Here is a 24,180-nt window from a genome sequence, read left to right as displayed (position 1 = left end):
CAAACCAGAAACTTGTCTAAACATGGATTTGTAGCTGCAATTTGGATACGGGAGAAATTCTGGACGTTCACTATATGTGTACCATGTGTCGGACATGTGACAATTTTCTAAAGCTGCTCCAAACCACGGCGGAAGAGGTTGACTTTCAACTGAAACACTTAGAGGAGTGCCACCACAACCACGAAGGCTCAGCCCAGGCCATGGAAGCTGAGGGTGCGTCTGTTTTATACAGTCGTTCCATGGAACTTTATGGATTACGATACAATCCATTTGTAGGGGATGGGGACAGCTCAGCCTTCTGGAGAATCCAGCAACAGCAGCCCTATGGTCCGGACATTATTTAAGGAGTCAACAGGGCAAGTGTACTAGGAATGCGAGCTATTGCAAGGGGGAACACTTCTGCTGAGAAGATTTCAGCGTACCTCTCCATGCCAGATCACCGAGATTACTTAAGGAGAATGCACATATCCAGAAGAGAATGGGCACTAGACCTCGGTGCGTAGTTGCCAGTAATAAAGGTAATAATAGTGAAAATACTTTGAAGTAAATAGTGCATTTTTCAGATAATATTGAAGATGAAGTTACAAAAGCAAGTGCACTCCTTGTAACATGCTTGCAACCAGATTTGTTGCAGTATATATTAGATAAGTACAAAGACAGAATATTATGTTTTGCTCCATCAGAAAATCAACATCCTGAATCTTCATTCAACAAGGAAGCACAGTCTTTCCCAACTTTATTCCCAAATGGGAAAAACACTTTTTCAGAAAGATGGAAGCACAAGTTAACATTTCAGATTCACCAATTTGGTGGCAAAGTGGCCAGGGTCTACACATGACTCCTTTGTTTGCACCTCATCCAATATCCAGCAGAAGTTCAATGAAGGCCAAATGTCCCAGAGTTACCTACTAGGGGATTCAGGGTACCCTGTTCAGCCTTATCTATTAACACCCTTTTTAAATCCAAATGGAAGAAGTCAGGCACACATGTAAAGGACACAACACTAGGTAGACCTACATATCCTGCCACATTCCCTGTATGCGTCTTTTGGTCAAAACTTATATCATATACCTATGTTAGAGGATAAGAAATTTTAAAATGTATACATATATATGCATAAGCTGTGGGCAGTCACACTATACATATCTATAGTGTTTGCAAGGATAGAATGTATCCTGTTCCTTGTTTTTTTCCCTTAAAGGGATAATAACTCTTCGTATGAGATCTATATTTCACAATAAAAACATTGTTAAGAACTCATAGAAATATAATATATACTGTTTTACCATAAAAACGGCAGTTATAGCTATTATTCTGATATTTGAGCTTGTCTTTAGACCATGTGACCTCCACTGATGGCTATACTCTGTTAAAATCTCTTAAGAGATTTTTACAAAAAACAAACTTTTTAGAAAAAAAAGGGGACTAACTTTGAATGTAAAAATGGATTCATTAACTATTGGTAAGTATGGGAAAATTGTTTGCTCCAGGAAAATTAATTTTTTGGCCGAAAGGAAGTTATTATCCCTTTAAACTATCATTACAAAAACTCCAGCAAACAACTCAAATATCCTCTGCAATCATATATGACTGTAAAACATGGTAAATTAAGAGTATGGTTCATCATGATCCAACATGCAACAAAGCAAGAAAGAATATTCTAAATCAAGCACCACCCATATGCATGATGAACTGTGCCATATGACTTAATGCCATGATAACGTTAGAAAGCAATCTCTGTGAAAATCTGGCAATTGGTATTGGTAGTATTAGTGCACCTGCTGAAATATAATTACATTCTGTGGCCATTTTCACGGATTCAGAAAGTACATCCTTGAACATGAATCATGTAATCATTATTATATGGTTGATTATGCATATACACATAGGGAACATTGGCAAACAAATGTCAAGTTACTACTATGAACACCACTTTTTCCAGGTGCCTCTGTAATCAACTGGGTCCAGGGGAAGTTTCTATGGAGTTAAAGCCATGTTGGGAGTCTTCTGGTGACATCTCCAGACACCTTCATGACCACAAGTGGCTGACTGGGAACAGTGGATTTGTGAAGGGACACACTTTATCTTAAAGGGATAACAACTGTTCTTATAAGATTCATATTTTGTAATGAATTCTATGAAACAATTCATAGAATGAATGTAGGAATGGATTCATTAACCATGGTACAAGTATGGGGAAATTGTCGTTTGCCCCAGGAAAATCTTTTCTTTTTTTTTTTTATCAAAAGGAATAGTTGTTATCCCTTTAATAATTGAAGAAATCAATTGTCAAAAAATTCCAATTCATGGTGTGCTAGCTGGCTGCCCCAGCTAATTTGGTGACTGGACTGTGAAAAAAAAAATTCAAATGTACTTACATTGTGAGGGCTACTGGTGACAGCTTTGACTTCTGACACTAGCACTATTCCCAGACTGAAAGAAATGAAAACAATGTTAACTTTGCAAAATCTGTTTCAATATTTGTGATACTTGAATATGTAAATCCTTACAGCAGTAAAAAATAGAGATCAATATTAATATCTATATCTATATTAAGCTATAATATTAGGCACACCAGTTGGCTGTAACTACTTGAAGTGCACTTTTGTGATTTAATGTAAGGAAAGTGGGAAAATTACAGTAACTGGTCAACAAGACAAAAACTACTCAAACCCAAAAGAAACACAAGAGGTGATTACTGGCGATTTTTTCTTCGTGGAGAAAGGGAAGGAGACCGTGCAATTACCTGTTACCATGGTTCCCCATTTCTGGCTTTTCACATTCCATTTATCATAAAACTTGCCACATTTCATGTTTTGTACATGAGCATGACTTTAGCATTCTTCACGTGAATATTTACAGCAAGTTTTCTATCAGAGGTACCGAGTGATTCAATCTATTATAAGCTTCCATGTTTTTGTTAAATGTTTTGTTATATGCTATTATGACTAGCAACCCAAACTTGCCACCATGTTTAATTACATGAAAGACACATTAAAATGACGAATTATGCATACACAGAGGCCACTGCAACAAATAATACCTTCAAGTAAGCGGACATGAGGGGGCAAAGCCCTCGAGGGGGGAGGGTGTGGGAGGGGGTCTCCCCCTCCAACGGTGTGGAAAAGTTTAAAAAAACTGTGCGTATAATACTGCATTCTGGTGCATTTTAACTGCTATTTATTGCTCAATCAGAAGTCAGAAATTGTGGGTTCATTTTGTCATAAGTACAGCCTGGGGGATAGCTCCCTAAGGGAGGGTGAGCTTTTTGGCATGAACTGAGTTGGCTAAAAACAGTACACCTTTGTAAACAGATTGTTGAATGATTGTCTAGTGGCCATGAGTGCATTTCCTCACAGAATTGATACCAACTTCGCAATTATTTTGTTTTACCTTTGCGATTATTTTTTTTTTGCACCTCAAATCCCAGGGGGGGGCAGCTGCCCCCCCGGAGGCTACGGCCCTGCGGTCGCAATTTGCGAGGCTTGCTAGATATGGGATAGCGAGGAATTGCCATGCTTGCGCCCGCTCACCATAGGCAAAGCTTTCGAGACACGGGGCCCTGTTGTAACTTGTAAAAGTTATATACTAGTGCAAAGAATACAGATTTTTCTATTGAACTTACATTTATAAAAATTTCAATTTACTAAAATAATTAAAGACATTAACGATGTAATCTTATTTGTCAAGACAGCAATATTGCCACAAATCAGGCACATAAAGGCATAAAAATATTATATGTAATCACGACAGAAAAGGAACAGCTAAGCAAATTCAGCGCACCCACGTGGTAAGCCGTGACTGTAGACACGCCCTGTAACTTACAAGGCTACATTGCTGTCACTGTTAGATCTAGGCCCAGGCTAAGTGTAGAGAAAACACAGTGATAGTGCGTAAACTTACATTAGACTACTGTCGTCTACACCCAAGTTTTTGCCGTACGTTCTTTCCTATCATCTACTATAACCCAGGACCCCATACCAGGCACGGCTGGCAGACTAACTGGGTGAGACAAGTGCAGAAAACTAACACGAGAGGCTCCATTGACGTTTTGAATCTCGTAAATTATCGGACCTGACGCGAGGTTAGCCAACCGGTGTCTCAACCGTGATTGTGTTTTTACCTTACACCTGCCTTTCAGCGGACTTTTGCGCTTCTGCTTCGTCGGAGCTCATTTATGCATTTTTTTAAAGAACTGCATTGTTATTCATTAATTTTGCCAAGCCCTGTTTTGAAGATGCAAAAAAAAAAAAAAAAAAAAAAAAAAAAAAAAAATTAAGAGTGAACAACCACCGTAGATCTAAACACTCCGCAAAGAAACCACCCTGGCCACTACATGTTACATGTAAAATAACACAGAATATTTGAAAAACTGAGAACAAATGGACTTAAAAACAAAAAACAAAAACAAACATAACAAATAAGGTGACCTCCTTGTAGGCCCTAAAAAGCAATAAGGAACAAATTATTATATCTTATATTTTTTTTTATTTCTTTATTCTAAAGATGCGCCGCAGTGCCAGCTTCAAAGGAATTATTGTCAAGTGCCGGGGTAAAGCTCCTAAAATCCTAAAAAAAAGGAAACCGTTTACTTCAACATGACTTGGCGATCTCTGACCTGCATGATTTCTGTCCCTGATATAGCCTATGTAGGCTACTAATCCCTTCTCCAAAATGGCTGAGGACATCAAGCTACCGGAAAGTGGGTGGGTGGCAAAAGCTTGTATAATACACATAATGAAGATAGAAATTATTGATACTGGTACCTTAGAGACCATTACCAGACCCTATCGTACTAACTTTGGATCGAACTATCTCCAAGGGGATTCTCGCTTAATTGCAATTAACTTAGGCGGCTTAATTAGATGTATGTCACGCCCACTGAAGCTGATTAATTCATTAACTATCGTTTAGCAGCTTCAGTAGGCGTCTCAGACATCTTTAGAAGCCACTTAAGCTAAAAGAAATTTAGCGAGAAACCCTGTGGACATGAACCGATCCTGTTCGATCGATCTAGGGATGGGAATCCAGCCTTACTTTCATGGATTGCAAGTGGATTCCTCTAAACTTCTGGAGGTAGCCGTGACATCTCACAACTTGAAGCCAGAAATAAAATCGTTTGAATTTGACGCCATGCAAGGTCACGTCAGAAAAAAAATAAATAAAAAGAATGAATAAATCAATAAATAAAAATAAAAACGTGCCAATTTCTTGTGGCTTATACAAGGAAAACGAAGCCATACCCGGTACAGTATGTGATTTGTGGATGTAGACCTACATGTACTAGCCAGGAAAGTGTTGTTGTAAATCATTGGCCATTCATTTAGAGGTAAATTATAATATGAAGGTTTAGATAAAACATCGAATCTTAATACAAGGACGGGCCGCGTAATGACATGTTTAAATAACGTTTAAATAACACAAATTTAGAAATTAATAATTGCGCCAAAGGGACAGAGTTGGAAAAGTCGGCAGTAGTTTCAAAAATTAAAATAAAATAATAATAAAAAACAATGCCTCTCAGGACATCTTTTGTTTAAAGGAAGTATGTAATACATGTTCCGTGTTCAAAATGCACTGAACGCGTAAAACGAATACCTGTGTCAGTAATCATTGTCATCACGCACATCTATGAGTGGCCAAGGCAGAGATAGGACTACCTGTGATTATGTAAATTACTGCATTCCACAGAAATAAATATGTTTATTGATATTTAAAATAAAAGAAACATTGGTTGCTCAGTTTTTAATATCTTGTGATGTCTTTAAAGTGTTGCCCAACCGGACCCAGGCTTTGACAACCGTTGAACACCACGGTGTGAAGGGGATGGGGGGAGAGGCGGGATGAGGGGGGGTGGGAATAAGGTATCAAGCATCGGTGGTTCAGTGGTAGAATGCTCGCCTGCCACGCGGGCGGCCCGGGTTCGATTCCCGGCCGATGCAATAGTTTTTTAACTGGTTTAATTTTTTTTATCTCTGGCAAAGAAACAAGCAAAAATTGCTGATAACAAGGAACAATCCATTCATCAAGCGACATCATCTGGTTGCCTTGTCAGTAACTGTAGTAATATGATCCGTATTATTTTTGCTCTTCCATATTTTAAAACATGTTATTTACATTATGTTATGAATGGTTAGCCTTCCAAAAAAGGGACTGTGCTGCACCCATAACCAGTTGAGTAGGTAGAGCCATTTGGGCTCTGCCAAATATGTTTTGTATTTTTTTTTTTTTTCATACAAGGAGTCATACAATATCACTATTGATCATAATTCATATTTATATATATTTGCATTCCTTTGTACATTTTCATCTATCCATGTAGATGCATACGTTACAATGAATAAAGCATATTTACGTATATTTTCAAATATGTAATTTAATAAGTGTAAACTTGTGACGCTCACTACACACAAAGAGCTGAAAGCGGTTTGTTTGAATGGTAGCAGTAGAAAAAGGGGGCGGGGGAAGGAGGAATTTCAAAGAACAGGTCTTTCTTAGTTCATGAGTAGTTTTTACTTAAAGATAACGAAGTCCTTCATTTCATACAATAAATCATTTCTTAAAAATATAAGTCCTGAATTGAGAAAATTTGTTTCGGGTGGAGAATGCAGGGGCAGATTGAGGCCGTCTTTTGGATTTTCGAGTTCACATTGACGGGTATCTAATTTTTTTCTGTCGGAAGACGGTCAAAAATGGAGGATGCATCAACAAAGATAATTTGGAAGATTGTCAGAAAAAAAATCTCTGGATCCGCCCCTACGCCAATAAATTGGAAATTAGTTGGCCAGCAGGGGCGGATCCAGGATTATCTGAAGCAGTGAAGGGGGGCTCCGCGGATGCGAAGCCGACCCCCCCTCCCCATCCCCCAACTTGGCGTGGGGTTCGGGGCCCGATGAAAAGCCCTGAAAAAATTTGGTATTTAAGAGGGCGAAAGGTGCCATTTGGTATGGTTTAGAACTATGATTCAGCTAGTCAAAATTCTAATTTCTAGAGGGTAACAGAAATCGAAGAAGGGGGGGGGGGGTCAGGACCCCCTTGACCCCCCCCCCCTCTAAATCTGCCACTGGATAGGTTCTCGGTTAGTGCAAACACATGTATGTTTTTATTGGATTTTATTCGTTTTCATTTGTGAACGTATATTTAAAAATAGGAAAATAATTTCAACCAGATATTTTCTATGGTTCTGTTTACGTTTCATTAAATAGTTTTCAAATAAAAAACTCGGAATCATTTTCAGTTATTAATAATAATAACAGTGAATGATTCTTAGATAAATTGACTGGTTAGTGCTGAGGGAACACATTCGCCCCCCTACTCAGGGGTGACGCAGTTGGTTGTGAAAGGGTTAAGCCCCCCCCCCTCCTCCCCTCTCGCCCTATCCCGGCTCCTCACCCTGAGCTTCAGAGATAACTTGAAATAAACATCTACACTATGGCATACCCTTGTCGTTTCCAGTTACTTGAAACGGCAAGGGTTAATTGCTATTAAGATCTGAAGTTCAGGGTGCGGCTCCTACACCTGTGTATCAAAACTATCGTTGGCAGGTTCATCTTCTGCCGGGAGTTGAACAGTTAACGTGATCAACAAATTGTTAGGGAGAGACAGATGGCATAGAGAATTATCATGTTATCTGCAAAGTGCTACACAGTGAAACTGGAAAAGTGGGCTATTTTTACACTCTTCTCAAAAAGCATAATAGACTCTGATTATAACAGCTCCACTCTCTCTTTTTATTTTGCGGTTCAAATGGATACCTCTCTCTATCGTCCGTCTCTCCCTTAAATGTTCCACACCAGAAAAAATCAATAATGCTATGGGAGAATTGTACAGGCAATTGACCTACATTCTCCACTGCAGTTATTGGCGCTAGTTTAACAATGTTATGACTTGGACGTGATAACGTGATTCACGCCTGTGATATGAAGTTTTATAATTAATATAAATGAATTAATTAACAGGGCATGTCGATGAAATGATTGGAATTTATGAGTGTAGTGGGACTTGCTATTTACGAAAATGAAAGAAAAACTGTATACATCTTAAAAACAGAAAAAGAATGCATTTTTCTCTTATATGCAAATTAGATTGCCTGTGGTAATATAAGGCTGTCCGGAAGTGATGTCCATATCAGAGATTTCAAATAGCGGTGATCTTGATCTTGATTTTTTTTTTTATTTGATAAAAATAGTATAGATTTGAAGCTACCAAATGTAATTTCCTCCAAGAAATAAAACAATTTCCTTCTCATTATAAATCATTGCTCGAATCGCCCTTCGGATGAATTTTGTAACAGCTGGAAGGCTGAGTAGGTCTTTTGGACGAGAGCCCCGGTAGATATTAATAATCAACTTGATTCTGCATTTATAAAGAATGATCTTGTACTAAGAACTAAAGTACCAAGAGAAGTGCATTAAAATTCCTTTATTGATATTCTTTAGAAAAATAAAATGTAAAAAAGGTTTGTTTTGGCCTACAATTAACAGCCATGTTACCTTTGAGCACAGAAAAATACGAAAACAGTAGGAAAAAAAGGGGGGGGGGGCACGCCGGAAATACCAGGAAAGTGTTTCCCAGAAAAAAAAAAAAGAATCAACCAAAATTGCACTTTGGGGATCGACCCTCCTCCCTAATTGGTAAACCTGGCCTTAAACTATGCGGCAATCAGCATGACGTACCGAAAAATACAAAAACAAAAAAAAAAAAAAAGAAAAGAAAAAAGGAAGTAAATGAAAATGAGCAGAAATGGCCAAACACTGATAAAATATTGTACTTGTGTCTGAAATAAATGCTAGTTAGTGAAGTTACAGTGGAAATTTTAAGGAAAAGCTTTTAGATTTTTTTAAGTGAGAAAATTCAGCAAAGAATGAATAGAAAAACATGACAAATAATGAAAAAATGTTGCTGAAATTCTGATCTAGTTTGATTCTTTGGTAAATGGAAAGACGTTTAGCAAGTGACAGTTTGGGGGTCATTTAAAAGTACTGCAGGCGAATTTGAAAAAAAATATAAAGATTTATTAAAAAGGAAAAGAGGGCTCATCACACGAAGAAATAAAAAATGATGAAATAAGTATTATATTTAAAAGTTTTGGATATCATTTGAGGTAAACTGATTGGAGCAGACACATAGCAGAAATTTAAATGAAAAACATGGGCAGTTGTCTGTTATCATCAAAAAAACTATTTAATTATACAGACAATCCTTCAGCAAAGCATTTCATACAAGAAATCATAATCCATTAATTTGAAGGTAATCAAAATTTATATACTTGTATATTTTAAATAGGAATATCTGCTTATTAATATTATTCCATTTTTTCACAAAAATTATTTTAGTCTTCTTTCTTAAAATTTAAGTGAAAAGAAAAAGATCAGAGAAAAAGAGAAACAATTTAACACACATTTTTTCCTGAAAAACATCCTTTATTACAGTGAAATAATGAAGAACATACATAATATTGACATGAATGTACTAAAAAAAATACTTTTTCACAAGCATCTTTAAATCAAAAGATGTATTTCTAGGATAATGTATCAAAACAAACTGTAAAGTTTTCATATGGAATCTTCACATTAAATCCATTGAGTTGTTTCACAAGAACAAATATTTTGTATGGGTTTGATATACCCGGTATCACTTCATAATAAAGTTTCATCATAACTACAAACATCTAATCTGCTTGGTGTGAGATGTATTCCCTCCCAAGCCTTGGAACGATCATCAAGAATTCTTATGGTAAAAAAAATCTTTAGTCTCATAAATCTGTATTATAGTCTAGTGGGATTTCCACAAAAGATGAATAGTAGGGGCATTTTGGGGTAAAAGTTGGGAACCAGGCTTATTGGCATAATTTTGGGATGCTGAATCCGATTTACCCGGTTCCCAAGCAAAATTTTGCGTTTTTAACGGTCTAATTTGCAAAAAAACAAAATGGCCGCCAGATTTCCTATTTTCTGCAATATCTCTGGGACTAGACAGGTGAACATGACAAATGAAGTGTCTTTACCTATATTTTCAGGGTCGAGGAACATTATTAAGATGTTTCTGTTAGAATTAGACTTACGCAATTTTCCTAAATATGCAAATTAGGATCGCCATTGCTGAAAAACTGTTTTACTTCTGTATCTCTGTAACTAGGCAAGCAAACATGACAAATGAAGTGTCTACACCTATGTTCTCAGGGTCAGGGAATGTGATAAATCAGATGTCTTGTCTTATGGGTAGCAATGACTTTGTGAATCTTGTCCGAGTAGCATCTTCTATTGTTTCTTCCCTGTATCTGTCAAACACAAGTCAATCTGCTGATAGTTAGAACCTGCCTTCAGAACTGCTTTTATGTTAACTAGGCAAGCAAACATGACATATGAAGTGCCCACACCCATGTTTTCAGCGTTAGGGAAAGTGATTAAGACATTTTCACTATAATCAAATCAGCAATGAGTGCTACACTGTCACACTGTAGCAATTATTCGAATCTGAATTGAATTTTGCAATTAAATACTGCACTGCCATTGGGATGTTACTTTTGACTTTTAAGATTTTAAAGGGCGACTGTCCATTTTACTTAAACTCTACCATAGAACTTTTAACTCCTATCAGATCACTTCGATTCGAGTGGACAACTTCAACTTAAGCGAAAAGACACTAAAAAGACTCTTAAGACATATGGACACAGAAGTTTCGAGATTTGTGCACCGATTTTATGGTCTAATTTTATCACAAGATCTAATGTGTCTCTGGATGACTCATATTACTGTTTTAAGAAGAATTTAAAAACTTTTTTATTTAAAGAATACTTAATTTATAGCATCTTTTTAGTTTTTTAAAATTTTTAAGTATTCTGTTTTTAGTCTATACTGGCTTTAATTTATCTGTGGAGTTATATTTTTTATGTAAACAGCGCTGAGACGCATGTGTAGCGCGGTTTTAAAGAAGTGTTTTATTATTATTATTATTATTATGTAAACATATTGGATCACACAACTGCCCTTTTTACCTAGATTTAAAAAAGATTACCTTATTAATGCAATGGTGGGATTTGCTGAATCAAGTAATTCATGTGATGCAATGTACAGACTTCACATTTAAAATGGATTTTTTTCAAACATATTTTCTTTGAATTTTCCCCATATATTAGTAATGGATGAAAAAACACTTGTTATCGTGTTCGATATGGCAACCCGTGTGAATACATAATCAAAAATATAATTTAAATTATAATTTAATATTCAAATCAGCGTTATAAACAGCGCATGGATAATTTTATAGCTGATAACGAGGTATTAAATTCTTATGAACTCGATATTATCAATAATATCAGTTGGTAAGGATTTTCTCTCACACAAAAGAATCATCAATACAAATGTGAAAAATGGAAACTGATAACAATGCGTGCAGCCTCAACCAGAGGCTGTGACACAATCATTCCATGCAGAGAGGTTTCTGAGAGTGTGATCCAGTATTGTGTTACACGCATTAGTCAGAGCTTGCCTTAACTTGTGCCGATTTGTAGGGTGGACGGGTAAGCTCTTGATTCTGCTAGCGATTTATGCCCACAGGTTTTCTATAGAATTCATGTCAGGGGAATTTCGTCAGCCAAGGCAACTGGTTTACCTCTTGGTTTTGCAGAAAAGCAGTTATTGCATGGGCATGGTGTGGTCGGGCATTGTCATCTTGCAGGATGAAGTTGTCCTGGAAGTACCTTCTTGCAAATTGCAAGCAAGTATTCTCTTAAATGTCCCTGTATTTTATCTGGTTGAGGTTTCCGTCAATTGCCACCAATAGTGTTTTGGCTCCAGAGTGGAAACCGGCCCATACACAGATACTGCCACGGCCACAAGTCACTGTAGTGTGACACAATCCTCGTGCAGTAACTCGTCTGGAAACCTACTGACTCTGATTCAGCCGGTGGTGGAACTCAAACCCTGCCTCATCTGTTAAAATCTACATGAACCCAGTGCTGTGCCTGGAACCGCAAATGGCGTCTAGCCCACCATGTTGCTAGCTTGCATTCACTAGAGTTCTTTGAATGGTAATTTGCCACTCATTTTGTTCAGCAAGAATTGTCTTTGTCCGGTTGTTGCGACATAACCACAGAAGCAAGGGGTCTTCCCTTCTGGTGGTGACTTTAGGACATCCTGGCCGTGGTCTCTGTGTTAATGCACCAGTCTGGGCGTGTTTCTGTAAGACGTTAGAAACTGCTCCCTGGGACACATGCAGCTGTCTGGCAATAGCAGTTTGCTTCTGTCCATTCTGGCATAATGCAACAATAGTGTGGCAAGTTGCTGTCGTTAGTTCACATACCGTAAGGTCAGCTAAGAGTCTGCAAAATATCAAACTCTTCTGACTGGACGTTGTCGAAATATATAGACTTATTCTGCAGAACTGCTGCCCTTTTATACGCATTCTGTAACCAGCCAAAGAGGACTGCTCAGAGAAACTGCCACATATTATGTAATGCAGGCCCCTCCCCCCCCCTCCCCCCCTTCGAATTCTGGTCCCCCCTTGAAATTATAATTTTGACTAGCTGAATCATAGTTGTAAACCATACCAAATGGCACCATTCGCCCTCTTAAATACAAAAATTTTGTGTGGCCCTTCAACAGGCCCCTAACCCGTTGCCAAGTGGGGGGGGGGGCTTTGCATCCGCGGACTCCCCCTTCAAATGATCCTGGATCCGCCTCTGCTCACCTTGCCTTATAATTGATGGGCAAGCACTGACAGTTTCACTGGGAAAGCCTGACAATGCAGTGACCTTTGGTAGTTTGGCTGACACGTACGTCAGAGCAGTTCTGAAGGCAGGTTCTAACTATCAGCAGATTTACTTGTGTTTGACAGATACAGGGAAGAAACAATAAAAGGTGCTACTCGGACACGATTCACAAAGTCAGTGCTACCCATCAGACAAGAAATCTGATTTATCACATTCCCTGACCCTGAGAACATAGGTGTAGACACTTCATTTGTCATGTTTGCTTGCCTAGTTACAGAGATACAGAAGTAAAACAGTTTTTCAGCAATGGCGATCCTAATTTGCATATTTAGGAAAATTGCGTAAATCTAATTCTAACAGAAACATTTTAATAATGTTCCTCGACCCTGAAAATATAGGTAAAGACACTTCATTTGTCATATTTGCCTGTCTAGTTCCAGAGGTATTGCAGAAAATAGGAAATCTGGCGGCCATTTTGTTTTTTTGCAAATTAGACCGTTAAAAACGCAAAATTTTGCTTGGGAACCGGGTAAATCGGATTCAGCATCCCAAAATTATGCTAATAAGCCTGGTTCCCAACTTTTACCCCAAAATGCCCCTTGCCTCTTATGCAGAGCCTTTTTTCAAAAATCTCACTAGACTATTAGTGACTAAAACATCAGTGTCGTAATTGTTTTTCTATCTGAAGAACAGAGTTATTTATGTGGTATATGGACTGTGATCTCTGATGACTGGTTGTCTGCTACCCCATTGGAGTGAGTGGGGTTGGTCATGTCCTTTGTTTGGAGGTTTAACAAGTTCTAATCCTGTCATATTGCCATACATTGGGTTGGAGAAATTGGTCAGTTTGTTGTGGTCTTCAAAATTCTGTTTTGTTGTACTCTGGTTCCATTGCATCCTATGAGAAAAAGGATGAGCATTTTAAACCAATGAATAAAAAGAAAACTTCCAGCTACGAAGCATAAATATAAAATGCTTTCATGGGCAATTGGTAAAAAACAAATAAACAAAAAATAAATAAATAAAAAATAAAAATAAAAAAATGAAGCTTAACACAATTTTCTACTATAAATGCAAAATAATGAGTATTTCAAAGTTCCAAATCTTCTGTCTTTTTTGTCAACTGAGTATCCAAATTCAACCCTCAAATCTTTTACTGATTACATTTCTATACAATAAGTGACTATGTTTACCACATTCTGTGCCACAGAGCTGTCGTATACAAAGTCTGGCATGCTGATGGCCACAACATTTCCTCCATGGAAAGCCACCGCTCCTGCAGGTGCCCCAGTCTGAACTTGTCTCCACCACTGGAATGCAGGGCCTTGCTCATACTGAAATCATAGCAACAACTATTTTAATATGCGGGGTAATCCTTTGATATCATTACCAAAACATTAATATCTGGACTTCTAATAAATATTAAATGAATCTTTTAATAATTGCTACAATGATTATACCTTATGTGCCTTTAAGAAAAAACAGTTTGATACTGAATACCTTATTTTCTAAGATGCATTTGATATCATTTAGATGGCTTAACAAATTTTTCTTTAAAGTGAGATATGATAATCAAAAAAATTAAAATTTAAAGTTAATACAGTTTTTCAAATTGACCTCAAAAAGGATCTAAGAAAAGATTCTATGGTCATTTCAACTTTCGTGAACTTGCATCAGCTCCAGTGAATGCTGAAGGCTCCTTTTCACAGTATTCCCCATAATAGTCTGAAATTTGATCAAATTAATTTTAATACAGTGTGACAAAAATATTGACTTAAATAAAATAAAAACAAAAACATTACTACACCATTTCAGATGTAAGCAAGCTATGCTGCATTTTTCTTTAATACCATCCCATAAACTTGAGTAGATTCAGGCCCGTGGCCAGGGAGGGGGGGGGGTTCAAGGGTTCAAAAGAAGCATCCTTTTTGTCAGGAAAAAGTCTATTCTGGGTAAAATTTGATCTAGGTACACAAAGGTTTCATTGGAAAAGGCCCACTTTTTCAGAAAAACAAAACCTTTTTGAAATTGATGGCTACAGGCCTGAGATTTTACAAGATACAAAGTAGTTTACAACAGCAAACCCTGGTTTTCCTCAACTCCATGAACTCCATGATTGTAATTTTGATTTTGTAAAATCATCAGCCTATATTTTCTCTTCCTATTAAAGTCTTCATGTGTTTGCCGCGCTTTGTGATTATTGACACAAATCACATTTTCATCTCAATTACAACAACATTTTCAATATTTTGTCATTGTTTTTCTAACCCAGATACTTACTATTCAAGCACAAACACACCAGCCCACCAGTTTCTGGATCTGGCTTACATTTGACACCATTCTTGCAAGGACATGCCTGACTTGGTGTGGGTTTTACTGTCTCCTCAGCTAAAAAATACAATAGAAAATTAAATTAAATCTATTATGTAAAAGCTCCCAAAAAATTGACCTAGTACAGCTGTCATGCTATATTTAGAACAAAAATATTGTTCTTTTAATAGTAAAAAAATTAATGAAAGATTCTTTTTTTATTATTACTGGGTAAAAGCTAAATAATCAATGGATTGTGTATCATTTCTCAAGAAAGAGAAAGTAGTAACTGTATCATGTCTCAAAAGAGAAAATCACACACATGGTGTTTCAAGTTGAGATATGAGCCCTGTTGTATGTTATGTCTGGCTCTGTCAGAGGGTTTGTTTTTGGTGTCATCAGATATGGGCACAGAGGATAGCCAGCATCCCCCCTGGAGGAATCCTGGAATATCCTCTGTGTCCATACCCTCAAAATGTTGGCCAATACCACTGTATCTGAAAAAATAAATTAATTAAAAAATTAAAAATATATAAACCCTAATTAAAACGAATTAATATTTTACAATAACATACATACTTAAGTCACTATTTTCTGTATTTTCAAAATGAAAATAAAAAAAATATTTTTTTGAAAATGAAACAATTATCTCTGAATGAGAATTAAATTTTCATGTCCCTGCACTTGGAGGATGTACTAGAGATATTATTTCTAAAAAAAAATATTTCTAGTTCTAATAAAATTATGAATTGCATTTGAATGATTTCTTCTTTCAATGTTGAAGACTTTTTTACAGAATTGCAAAATCTTTTTTTTTTATTCACAGCAACCAACAACCAACACAATTGCAGTAGTTGTGATTGCTATACATGACTCAATTAGGTGGGTTTACATCTTGACAAAATCATGACATATATATATATATATATATATATATATATATATATATATATATATATATATATATTGACCTTATACTGTAAGAAATAAATGATAAAACAAAAAGATGTATTTACATAAGCTAGGCATTGCAAATTGCCTGCACATTGATGTAATGAAAGCCTTTACGACAGACGTAGGAGTTTTCAACGTTGGCCGTAGGAGATTTAATGGCAATCATAGTGCCATCCACACCAGATGGCACCCCAGCACTCTTGGGAATCTGGCAATAGCATGAAAGTCATCCTGTGGTCTGCACACCTTCGCCTGTTCACTTGGAAAACGTACAGACAAAGAGTGAGCACCTCCTCCAAAGTCAATCTAAACATAAATAATGACTGTCCTTATTTTTCATGTACAAATATGATAAAGAAAAAGACAAATTTGGCATATTCAGCAATAACAGCAATCAGCAGTTGGAGACATATTACGCTCAATGGCCATTGAAAATACAAGATGGAAAATATTATGTATATGTACGATACTTCACAATATTTTCTGTTACTTAGTTAATATTTTTCTTAGTAAAAGAAAATGAAACCTTACCACTTGTCTCCATCCCTCCTACCAAACTGTCAAACGCTGGAGTTCCAGCATATATGTTAACTATTCTGGTTTTGGTTGGACTTAGTCCCTGGGGTGGTGGACCCCCTCCAGTTAGGTGTCTGGCCTTCGCTGTGAGACTTCTTAACCGACAAAACAAGGTGCCTCCAGTTATCAGGGCACTCTGCTGAACTTCTCGTTGATATGGCAACTGATGATATTTCATTTGCTATGGCCTTCCACACTCTCACCTTGGTCTTGTTGTCCAAGGTGGAAGTGTGTTTGTTCGTAATCACTGCATGTTTCTTGCATAATTCTATTAAAAGTGATGTTTTGGCTTGTGTCCAGTTTGCCTTTCTCTGCCTCTTGCTTGTTGAAGCAGGTTCCATCCTGCAAGATAGAAAAGCAGATGACAGATGGCACCAGAACACAGGGGTATTGTGGGTAATTTATTTCCCAAATATATGGTATAGATCACTTCTGTTGTTAGCACCTATCATGGCTTTTACAGTGTTTATAGCAACCAGTATAAAGTTTTCTCTTTAATCATTCTACGTCTGTGAAACCTCAAAGGATTTACTGCCAAACCCAGCAGGTTCACCATTTTGGATGATTTAACAGCATGGTGTCAGATTTATCCCACCTATTTTGAGTGGACAACTTTATTCTGTTGGATAAGCTGATTTATTCCCTGGATCACGCTATCCACTGTTGATGAAACGCACTATTCTGTGGATAGCACTATCCAGAGGATAGCGACCATTTTTATCCATAGGATAGCCCTATCCAGCCTTGATGAAACCAGGCCCTACAGTTTTACAATATTCTACAAAACACACATCAGCAGTACCATATAAAGCCACTACAAATGAACATTTAGTTCACTTACAAACTTTACAATTTATAAGAACTGACCTAGTTGTCTCCGGACTTTGACATTGTATGGCCTCCAATCAGCAGTTGGAGACACATTACGCTCAATGGCCTTTGTAAGAGTTGTATTTTTCAGATGTTCTGATTCCTGATATGACCAACTGTCTGTTGCTGTCATCAAGGTTGGCATACCTGAAATGTAATGTATGTATGTACCTATTAGATTTCATGTTATTCCATATATATGAAATGGAACAAGAAAAACTACAGAACCTGCAGTGAATTGTTCATGTCTCTGTTAAAAGATCAACTTTACAACCTCCAGACCTGCTTGGCTGTGGTGCAGGTAATAACCTTTGACAATACCACATACCAAATTTGGTTACATTCACCAACTGAAGATGTTATAAATATGATAAATTTTTTCAAAACAAAGGAAAGGCATAAGGATATGTAAACAAATATAGTTTAGCCACATTTTTCCAATCGCAAAAAATGGGAGTATTCCATCACATTTTCCTAGAAAATCAATAACTCAAAGCTGATACTAACTCAATGTAATCCAGATGTGCATCAGCCCACCACATCTTCCTGGTGACATAGTCAGTGGTCAAGGAATTAGGCTAGCCCAGATTCTCTGTGATCATAGATGACCAGTTGGTGACGTCCATTCCCTGGAGTCAGCAATGTAAGGGATATGATCCCAGTCTGTCCAGTAAATATATCTGGAATAAAATGCTTAGCATGTCATACATAATTTAAATTAGTAATTTAAATCAACTGCTAATATCAAACATGATAAAAGTCACTGACTTTTTTATCGCAACGTTAAAAATTTATTATTATTATAAATATCTATTTTATGAATTTTTTAAGTTCTTTTTTTTAAGCAATTAGATCATAATTCCATTTATCTTTATTATGGCAAAAAACAAAATGAGAGGAATAAATCAGTATTGCAAATAGCCTTGTCCAAAGAATAATAATAATAATGATAAAAAAAAATAAATGATGAATTCAAACTACTCTGCTTAGATATGCCTAGAATCAGTGCATCTGATAAAGTAGAGAACACTAGTACCCCATTCACACTGCCATCTGAAAAATCTGGATATTTTAAATTCAAATTTTTGGTAAAAAATCAGATTCACTTGCTTGTTCACACACGCAGAGCAAAACTTAATCCCACGCTAAAAAATTCCAGGTTTAACTTCCTGTTTTGAACACTCATGACACATGGACCGCACAGGAAAACTAATAATGCAAAACAAAATATGGCACAATTTACGACTCTAATTGTACTTAGCTTTTGCCTCTGTTTTAATTTGTGACAGCTAGTGCAAGTCAAAGCAAGTCAAAAGAAATTCCAGCTTTCTTGAAACATATCAGATGGAAACATAACTTTATGTTTTCCCATGTTGTAGTGAGCACTGACCTCCAGATACATTTGGTGCAATTGCTGAAGTGATGAAGAAGTGTTCATTGATACCCACACTGGCTGCACACCCTGGGAGTCTCTTCACATTGATTAATATCTGCAACAGAAATAAAAATATCTTACTGAATGCTATTTGAATACAGCATCAAATGCAATTTGCACTTGATTTTATGAGATGGGCTTATATAATATAAAGAAGCTGATCAGTTGACTATGTTTCATGAAAAGTGTTTTTTGGGACAATATATTTGGGAAAACTGAAAATGACATTGAAAACACTGGCAAATTCAATGACTTAAAGTGGTTAAACATTAATAATTTTGTCAAATCTTGGCCAATATTTCTGAAATTTGTACAAACGATGCTTAACAACAATAAACATCTCAGATAAACTGATCAGTTGTCTGTGTCTTTTTTCAAGTTTCAAGTTTATGGGAAATTGATCATCAGAGGAGTGAGAATTAACTAAAACAATTATTTTAATATTGCAATGTATTATTTACTCTGAAAGAAAACAGCAAATGTGATGATTTAAGTGTTGAGTTTATAGGAAATTCATCATCAGAAGAGTGAGAATTAACCAAAACAAATATTTCAATATTGCAATGTATTACTTACAGCAAATGTGATGATTTGAGGTTGTTTGTGTAGGAGTTGCAAATTACCTATAACTGTCATCTGGAAAACAGTATATACCCATACAAGACTTCTCCTTACTACCAATGCCAAATGCAGATTACTCCTTACAATGGGTTTCTGGGAGGGGTTGTTCTTATCACAATATTTGACAGTCCTAAATCTTGCCAAATATCATGTATTGTACACATGGATAAGACATAGTGCTGCTCTTGGTGCTGTCTTTCACTGCCTGCTTTTTCATGGTAAGGGTACTCTGGAAAAAGAACAATATAACTGAAAGAACTGAAAATTACATTGAAAAGACTGGCAAATTCAATGACTTAAAATAGTTAAATGTTAATAATTATGTAAAATCTGGTCCAATATTTCTGAAATTTGTACAAATGATGCTTAAGAACAATGAAAATCTGTGATAAGCTGATCAGTTGACTGTATATAATGAAAAGTATTTTTTTTTTTTTTTTGGAAAATATATTTAGGAAAACTAATAATAATATTGAAGAGACTGGGAAATCGCAGGACTTAAAATAGTTAAACGCTAATAATTATGTACAATCTGGTCCAATATTTCTGAAATTTGTACAAATGATAATTAACATCAATAAAAATCTGTGATAAGCTGATCAGTTGAGTGTGACTAATGAAAAGCGTTTTTTGGGACAATAAATTTGGGAAAACTAAAAATTGCATTGAAAAGACTGGCAAATCGCAGGCTTTATAATAGTTAAACATTAATAATTTTGTCACATCTTGCCCATTGTTTATGAAATTTAAACAAATGATAATTAACATCAATAAAAATCTGTGATAAGCTGATCAGTTGACTATGTTTAATGAAAAGTGTTTTTTTTGACAATATATTTGGGAAAACTGAAAATGACATTGAAGAGACTGGCAAATCGCAGGCCTTAAAATAGTTAAACATAAATAATTTTGTCAAATCTTGTCCAATGTTTATGAAATTTGTAAAAATGATAATTAAAAACAATTAAAAACTGTGAGAAGCTTATCAGTTGACTATGTTTAATGAAAAGTGTTTTTTTGGACAATATATTTGGGAAAACTGAAAATTACATTGAAAAGACTGGCAAATCGCAGGCCTTAAAATAGTTAAACATTAATAATTTTGTCAAATCTTGTCCAATGTTTATGAAATTTGTACAAATGATGCTTAACAATAATAAAAATCTGTCATAAGCTGATCAGCTGTCTAAATATTTCAATATTGCAATGTATTATTTATTCTGAAAGAAAACAGCAAATGTGATTGAGGTTGTTGATGATTTGAGGTTGTTTGTGTAGAAGGTTGCAAATTACCTTTAACTGCCATCTGGAAAACAATATATACCCATACAAGACTTATCCTTACTACCAATGCCAGATGCAGATTACTCCTTACAATAGGTTTCTGGAAGGGGTTGTTATCACAATATTTGACAATGTCCTAAATCTTGCCAAATATCATGTATTGTACACATGGATAAGACATAGTGCTGCTCTTGGTGCTGTCTTTCACTGCCTGCTTTTTCATGGTAAGGGTACTCTGGAAAAAGAACAATATAACTGAAAGAACTGAAAATTACATTGAAAATAATTGCAAATTCAGTGACTTAAAATAGTTAAATGTTAATAATTTTGTCAAATTTGTACCAAAATTTCTGATATTTGTACAAATGATGCTTAACAACAATAAAATCTGTGATAAGCCGATCAGTTGTCTGTATCTAATGAAAAGTGTTTTTAAGACAATATATTTGGGAGAACTAAAAAAATTACATTGAAAAGACTGGGAAATTGCAGGATTTACAATAGTTAAACGTTAATAATTCTGTCAAATCTTGTGCAATGATTCTGTAATTTGTACAAATGATGCTTAAGAACAATAAAAATCTGTGATAAGCTGATCAGTTGACTGTATCTACTGAAAAGTATTTTTAGGACAAGATATTTGGGAAAACTAAAAATTACTTGAATAGACTGGGAAATCACTGGACTTAAAATATTTAAATGTTAATAATTTTGTCTAATCTTGTCCAATATTTCTGAAATCTGTACACATGATGCTTAACAACAATAAAAATCTGGGATGAGCTGATCAGTTGTCTGTGTCTTTTTTTTAAGTGTCAAGTTTATGGGAAATTGATCATCACAAGATTGAGAATTAACCAAAACAAATATTTCAATATTGCAACATATTATTTACTCTGAAAGAAAACAGCAAATATGATTGAGGTTGTTGATGTTTTGAGGTTGTTTGTGTAGGAGTTGCAAATTACCTATAACTGTCATCTGGAAAACAGTATATACCCATACAAGACTTCTCTTCACTACTAATGCCAGATGCAGATTACTCCTTACAATAGGTTTCTGGAAGGGGTTGTTGTTATCACAATATTAGACAATGTCCTAAATCTTGCCAAATATCATGTATTGTACACATGGATAAGACATAGTGCTGCTCTTGGTGGTCTTTCACTGCCTGCTTTTTCACTGTAAGGGTACTCTGAAACAAGAACAATATAACTGAAAGAACTGAAAATTACATTGAAAAGAATGGCAAATTCAGTGACTTAAAATAGTTAAACATTAATAATTTTGTCAAATCTAGACCAAAATTTCTGATATTTGTACAAATGATGCTAAAGAATTATAAAAATTTGTGATAAGCTGATCAGTTGTCTGTATCTAATGAAAAGTGTTTTTAGGACAATATATTTCGGAAAACTAAAAATTACTTGAATAGACTGGGAAATCACAGGACTTAAAATATTTAAATGTTAATAATTTTGTCAAATCTTGTCCAATATTTCTGAAATCTGTACACATGATGCTTAACAACAATAAAAATCTGGGATGAGCTGATCAGTTGTCTGTGTCTTTTTTTTAAGTGTCAAGTTTATGGGAAATTGATCATCACAAGATTGAGAATTAACCAAAACAAATATTTCAATATTGCAACATATTATTTACTCTGAAAGAAAACAGCAAATATGATTGAGGTTGTTGATGTTTTGAGGTTGTTTGTGTAGGAGTTGCAAATTACCTATAACTGTCATCTGGAAAACAGTATATACCCATACAAGACTTCTCTTCACTACTAATGCCAGATGCAGATTACTCCTTACAATAGGTTTCTGGAAGGGGTTGTTGTTATCACAATATTAGACAATGTCCTAAATCTTGCCAAATATCATGTATTGTACACATGGATAAGACATAGTGCTGCTCTTGGTGGTGTTTCACTGCCTGCTTTTTCACTGTAAGGGTACTCTGAAACAAGAACAATATAACTGAAAGAACTGAAAATTACATTGAAAAGAATGGCAAATTCAGTGACTTAAAATAGTTAAACGTTAATAATTTTGTCAAATCTAGACCAAAATTTCTGATATTTGTACAAATGATGCTAAAGAATTATAAAAATTTGTGATAAGCTGATCAGTTGTCTGTATCTAATGAAAAGTGTTTTTAGGACAATATATTTCGGAAAACTAAAAATTACATTGAATAGACTGGGAAATCACAGGACTTAAAATAGTTAAACGTTAATAATTTTGTCAAATCTTGTCCAATATTTCTGAAATTTGTACAAATGATGCTTAACAACAATAAAAATCTGTGATAAGCTGATCAGTTGTCTGTATTTAATGAAAAGTGTTTTTTAGGACAATATATTTCGGAAAACTAAAAATTACATTGAATAGACTGGGAGATTGCAGGACTTAAAATAGTTAAACATTCATAATTTTGTCAAATCTGGTCCAATATTTCTGAAATTTGTACAAATGATGCTTTACAACAATAAAAATCTGGGATAAGCTGATCAGTTGTCTGTGTCTAATGAAAAGTGTTTTTTAGAACAATATATATGGGAAAACTAAAAATTGCATTGAAAAGACTGGGAAATTGCAGGACTTAAAATCGTTAAACGTTAATAATTTTGTCAAATCTAGTCCAATATTTCTGAAATCTGTACAAATAATGCTACACAACAAGAAAAATCTGTGATAAGCTGATCGGTTGCCTGTGTCTTTTTTTTAAGTGTCAAGTTTATGAGAAATTGATTATCACAAGAGTGAGAATTAACCAAAACAAATATTTCAATATTGCAACTTATTATTTACTCTGAAAGAAAACAGCAAATATGATTGAGGTTGTTGATGTTTAGAGGGTGTTTGTGTAGGAGGTTGCAAATTACCTATAACTGTCATCTGGAAAACAATATATACCCATACAAGACTTCTCCTTACTACCAATGCCAGATGCAGATTACTCCTTACAATGGGTTTCTGGAAGGGGTTGCTGTTATCACATTATATGACAATGTCCTAAATCTTGCCAAATATCATGTATTGTACACATGGATAAGACATAGTGCTGCTCTTGGTGTTGTCTTTCACTGCCTGCTTTTTCATTGTAAGGGTACTCTGGAACAAGAACAATATAATTGAAAGAACTGAAAATTACATTGGAAAGAATGGCAAATTCAGTGACTTAAAATAGTTAAATGTTAATAATTTTGTCAAATCTAGACCAAAATTTCTGATATTTGTACAAATGATGCTAAAGAATTATAAAAAATTGTGATAAGCTGATCAGTTGTCTGCGTCTAATGAAAAATGTTTTTTAAGACAATATATTAGAGAAAACTAAAAAATTAAATTGCAAAAACTGGTAGATCTAAATCGCAGGATTTAAAATAGTTTAATTTTAATAATTTTGTCAA

General features: G+C 35.3%; 1 protein-coding gene, 2 long non-coding RNA genes and 1 other non-coding gene across 5 annotated transcripts in view; 1 reads left to right on the top strand and 3 right to left on the bottom strand.

Annotated features, from left to right (window-relative positions):
* Positions 1-4,076, bottom strand: part of LOC147761830 (uncharacterized) — a 46,985-nt gene extending 42,909 nt beyond the window's left edge. Inside the window, exons 1-2 of the long non-coding RNA XR_015334717.1 lie at positions 3,904-4,076; positions 2,379-2,433 (exon numbers count right to left, since the gene is read on the bottom strand). This is a non-coding gene — a long non-coding RNA (uncharacterized LOC147761830). The remainder of the gene's footprint in view (positions 1-2,378; positions 2,434-3,903) is intronic.
* Positions 1-24,180, bottom strand: part of LOC147761828 (uncharacterized) — a 127,343-nt gene that overhangs the window by 99,713 nt on the left and 3,450 nt on the right. The gene's annotated exons all lie outside the window — the stretch shown is intronic.
* On the top strand, positions 5,872-5,942 carry Trnag-gcc (transfer RNA glycine (anticodon GCC)). The gene has a single exon. It is a non-coding gene; the product is annotated as a tRNA-Gly (tRNA).
* Positions 9,414-19,141, bottom strand: LOC106171528 (uncharacterized). Of its 2 annotated transcripts, none has more exons than XR_015334641.1 (10): positions 18,813-19,139; positions 17,930-18,102; positions 17,420-17,569; positions 16,508-16,894; positions 16,039-16,282; positions 15,491-15,519; positions 14,993-15,100; positions 14,330-14,437; positions 13,906-14,046; positions 9,414-13,610 (listed from the first exon to the last, which is right to left on the bottom strand). XR_015334641.1 is itself a non-coding variant. In XM_087013704.1 (10 exons), the coding sequence occupies exons 8-10, from the start codon at positions 14,362-14,364 to the stop codon at positions 13,412-13,414; spliced, it is 375 nt and encodes a 124-aa protein (XP_086869830.1). In that variant the 5' UTR covers positions 14,365-14,437; positions 14,993-15,100; positions 15,345-15,519; positions 16,039-16,282; positions 16,508-16,894; positions 17,420-17,569; positions 17,930-18,102; positions 18,813-19,141; the 3' UTR covers positions 9,414-13,411. The 2 variants fall into 2 exon arrangements, 1 of the variants encoding a protein (XP_086869830.1); XM_087013704.1 differs by having other exon boundaries at positions 15,345-15,519; positions 18,813-19,141.

This window comes from Lingula anatina, chromosome 5 (genome assembly GCF_051362555.1).
Source record: "Lingula anatina isolate TDL-2025a chromosome 5, LinAna3.0, whole genome shotgun sequence".
Classification (NCBI taxonomy): Eukaryota; Metazoa; Brachiopoda; class Lingulata; order Lingulida; family Lingulidae; genus Lingula; species Lingula anatina.
The sequence above is the reverse complement of the archived record's forward strand: the minus strand, read 5'-3'. Positions and strand labels throughout refer to the sequence as shown.

Excerpts from the sequence above, each read along its gene's own strand:
- LOC106171528 (XM_087013704.1), bottom strand. The coding sequence starts at position 14,364 with ATGACCATAGAATCTTTTCTTAGATCCTTTTTGAG. Across the intron at positions 14,047-14,329 it reads TTTCTTAGATCCTTTTTGAG|TATGAGCAAGGCCCTGCATT; the intron begins GTCAATTTGAAA and ends CTATGATTTCAG. Across the intron at positions 13,611-13,905 it reads GCTCTGTGGCACAGAATGTG|GATGCAATGGAACCAGAGTA; the intron begins GTAAACATAGTC and ends TTTTTCTCATAG.